Genomic DNA, 1,281 nt, shown 5'->3' with positions numbered 1-1,281 from the left:
TTATTTCAGTCTGAAAGCAGAAAAAGCTTACTTTAACAAAATGCCAATAAAGATTAGCTGAGGGGGAGGAGGGAGGACAATCTTTTTCAAAACATTTATACAAAAATCTTTAAAAGGGGGATAAAATATTAATTAAATTTAAGAGACTAAAATTTTATCAATGAGAAATTCATACTAAAACTGTAAGTCTGCTATCCCTAAACACTAAATTACCTTTGAGGAGTCCAGAATTATCAATAGGGCCAGGGTACACATTCTGATCTCCCATCTGGTATTTGTCCCAGCTGTCAAACCCAACATATTTTTTCCACTGTTTGAACCAACGACTATCCACTAGATACCTTAAAAGGGAAGCAGAAAAAAAATATTAAATTAGCAGTAAAATACAAAATAAAAGTTCCAGTATTTGTTACTGTAGTCAAGGTAAGATGGTTTTGTATGGTAAGATACTCTGATTTAAGAGTCCTAGGTAACCTGATATTTACAATTTTTTTAAAGCACATCAGGTACCTCAAATTTCCTTGCAAACCAGGTGTTAAATCCTCCAGTCTCTCTCAGTTCTAGTCATACAGGCACGAGGACCTCTGCCAGGGAAGGCATCAGCTCCTCCCGGGCTCATTGTTCCCCAATCGCAATGGCCCCTGCCAGCCTGCACCCACTGGCCACTAGTGCACCTGTGTACAGGGCCCCAGCCACCCGCCCATGGGGCCCGAGTAGGGGCTCTGGCACAGGGTAAGCAATGGGGCCACACACCTGCCCGTGCCCCGCTTTGCCCAGTGGGGGCTCCCTCCAGGGCACCCGGCACTGGGATGAGGCCCACACCCCATAGGTGAATGTATGACTGGCGCGGAACAGGGCACGGGCTGTAGCCCTGGGGCAGGGGAGCTCTGTGGGCTCGGCTTGCGCTAGCTCAGGCCCTGCACTCCTGCCGACCCTGGCCTTGGGCCCCACGCTCCTGCTGCCCCAGACCCCCCACTCATGCTCCCCACCCACCTCTTCTTGTTGCTGCTGCCACTCCTCCCTGCCTGCTGGCCGCGTCAGCACCACGTGCTGGAGCAGACCCTGCGCTCCTGGGCCCTGCCGGCTTGGGCTCCAAGTTCACACTGCCCAAACCCCCACCCTCCCCTTCTCACTGCTACTACTCCTCCCTGTCCGCTCCAGCACCATGTGCCGGAGTGGACTCCGGGCTCCTACCACCCCTCCCTGGGCTCCTACTGGCTGCCACTTAGCACTTCCCTCACCACTGCTTCTCTCCACACCTGTGCTGAGCATTATAACATG

The 1,281-nt window shown here is 51.6% G+C and overlaps 1 protein-coding gene across 4 annotated transcripts in view; it reads right to left on the bottom strand.

Moving 5' to 3' along the window:
• The window catches only part of USP15 (ubiquitin specific peptidase 15), a 135,411-nt gene that overhangs the window by 98,336 nt on the left and 35,794 nt on the right, over positions 1 to 1,281 (bottom strand). For all 4 annotated transcript variants that reach the window (XM_019514638.1, XM_019514640.1, XM_019514637.1 and 1 more), the window contains one exon: positions 214 to 341. In XM_019514638.1, coding sequence (XP_019370183.1) covers positions 214 to 341 — 128 coding nt within the window. The remainder of the gene's footprint in view (positions 1 to 213; positions 342 to 1,281) is intronic.

Source organism: Gavialis gangeticus, unplaced genomic scaffold (assembly GCF_001723915.1).
Source record: "Gavialis gangeticus isolate Ggan-Ray unplaced genomic scaffold, GavGan_comp1, whole genome shotgun sequence".
In the NCBI taxonomy this organism is placed as follows: Eukaryota; Metazoa; Chordata; order Crocodylia; family Gavialidae; genus Gavialis; species Gavialis gangeticus.
The sequence above is the reverse complement of the archived record's forward strand: the minus strand, read 5'-3'. Positions and strand labels throughout refer to the sequence as shown.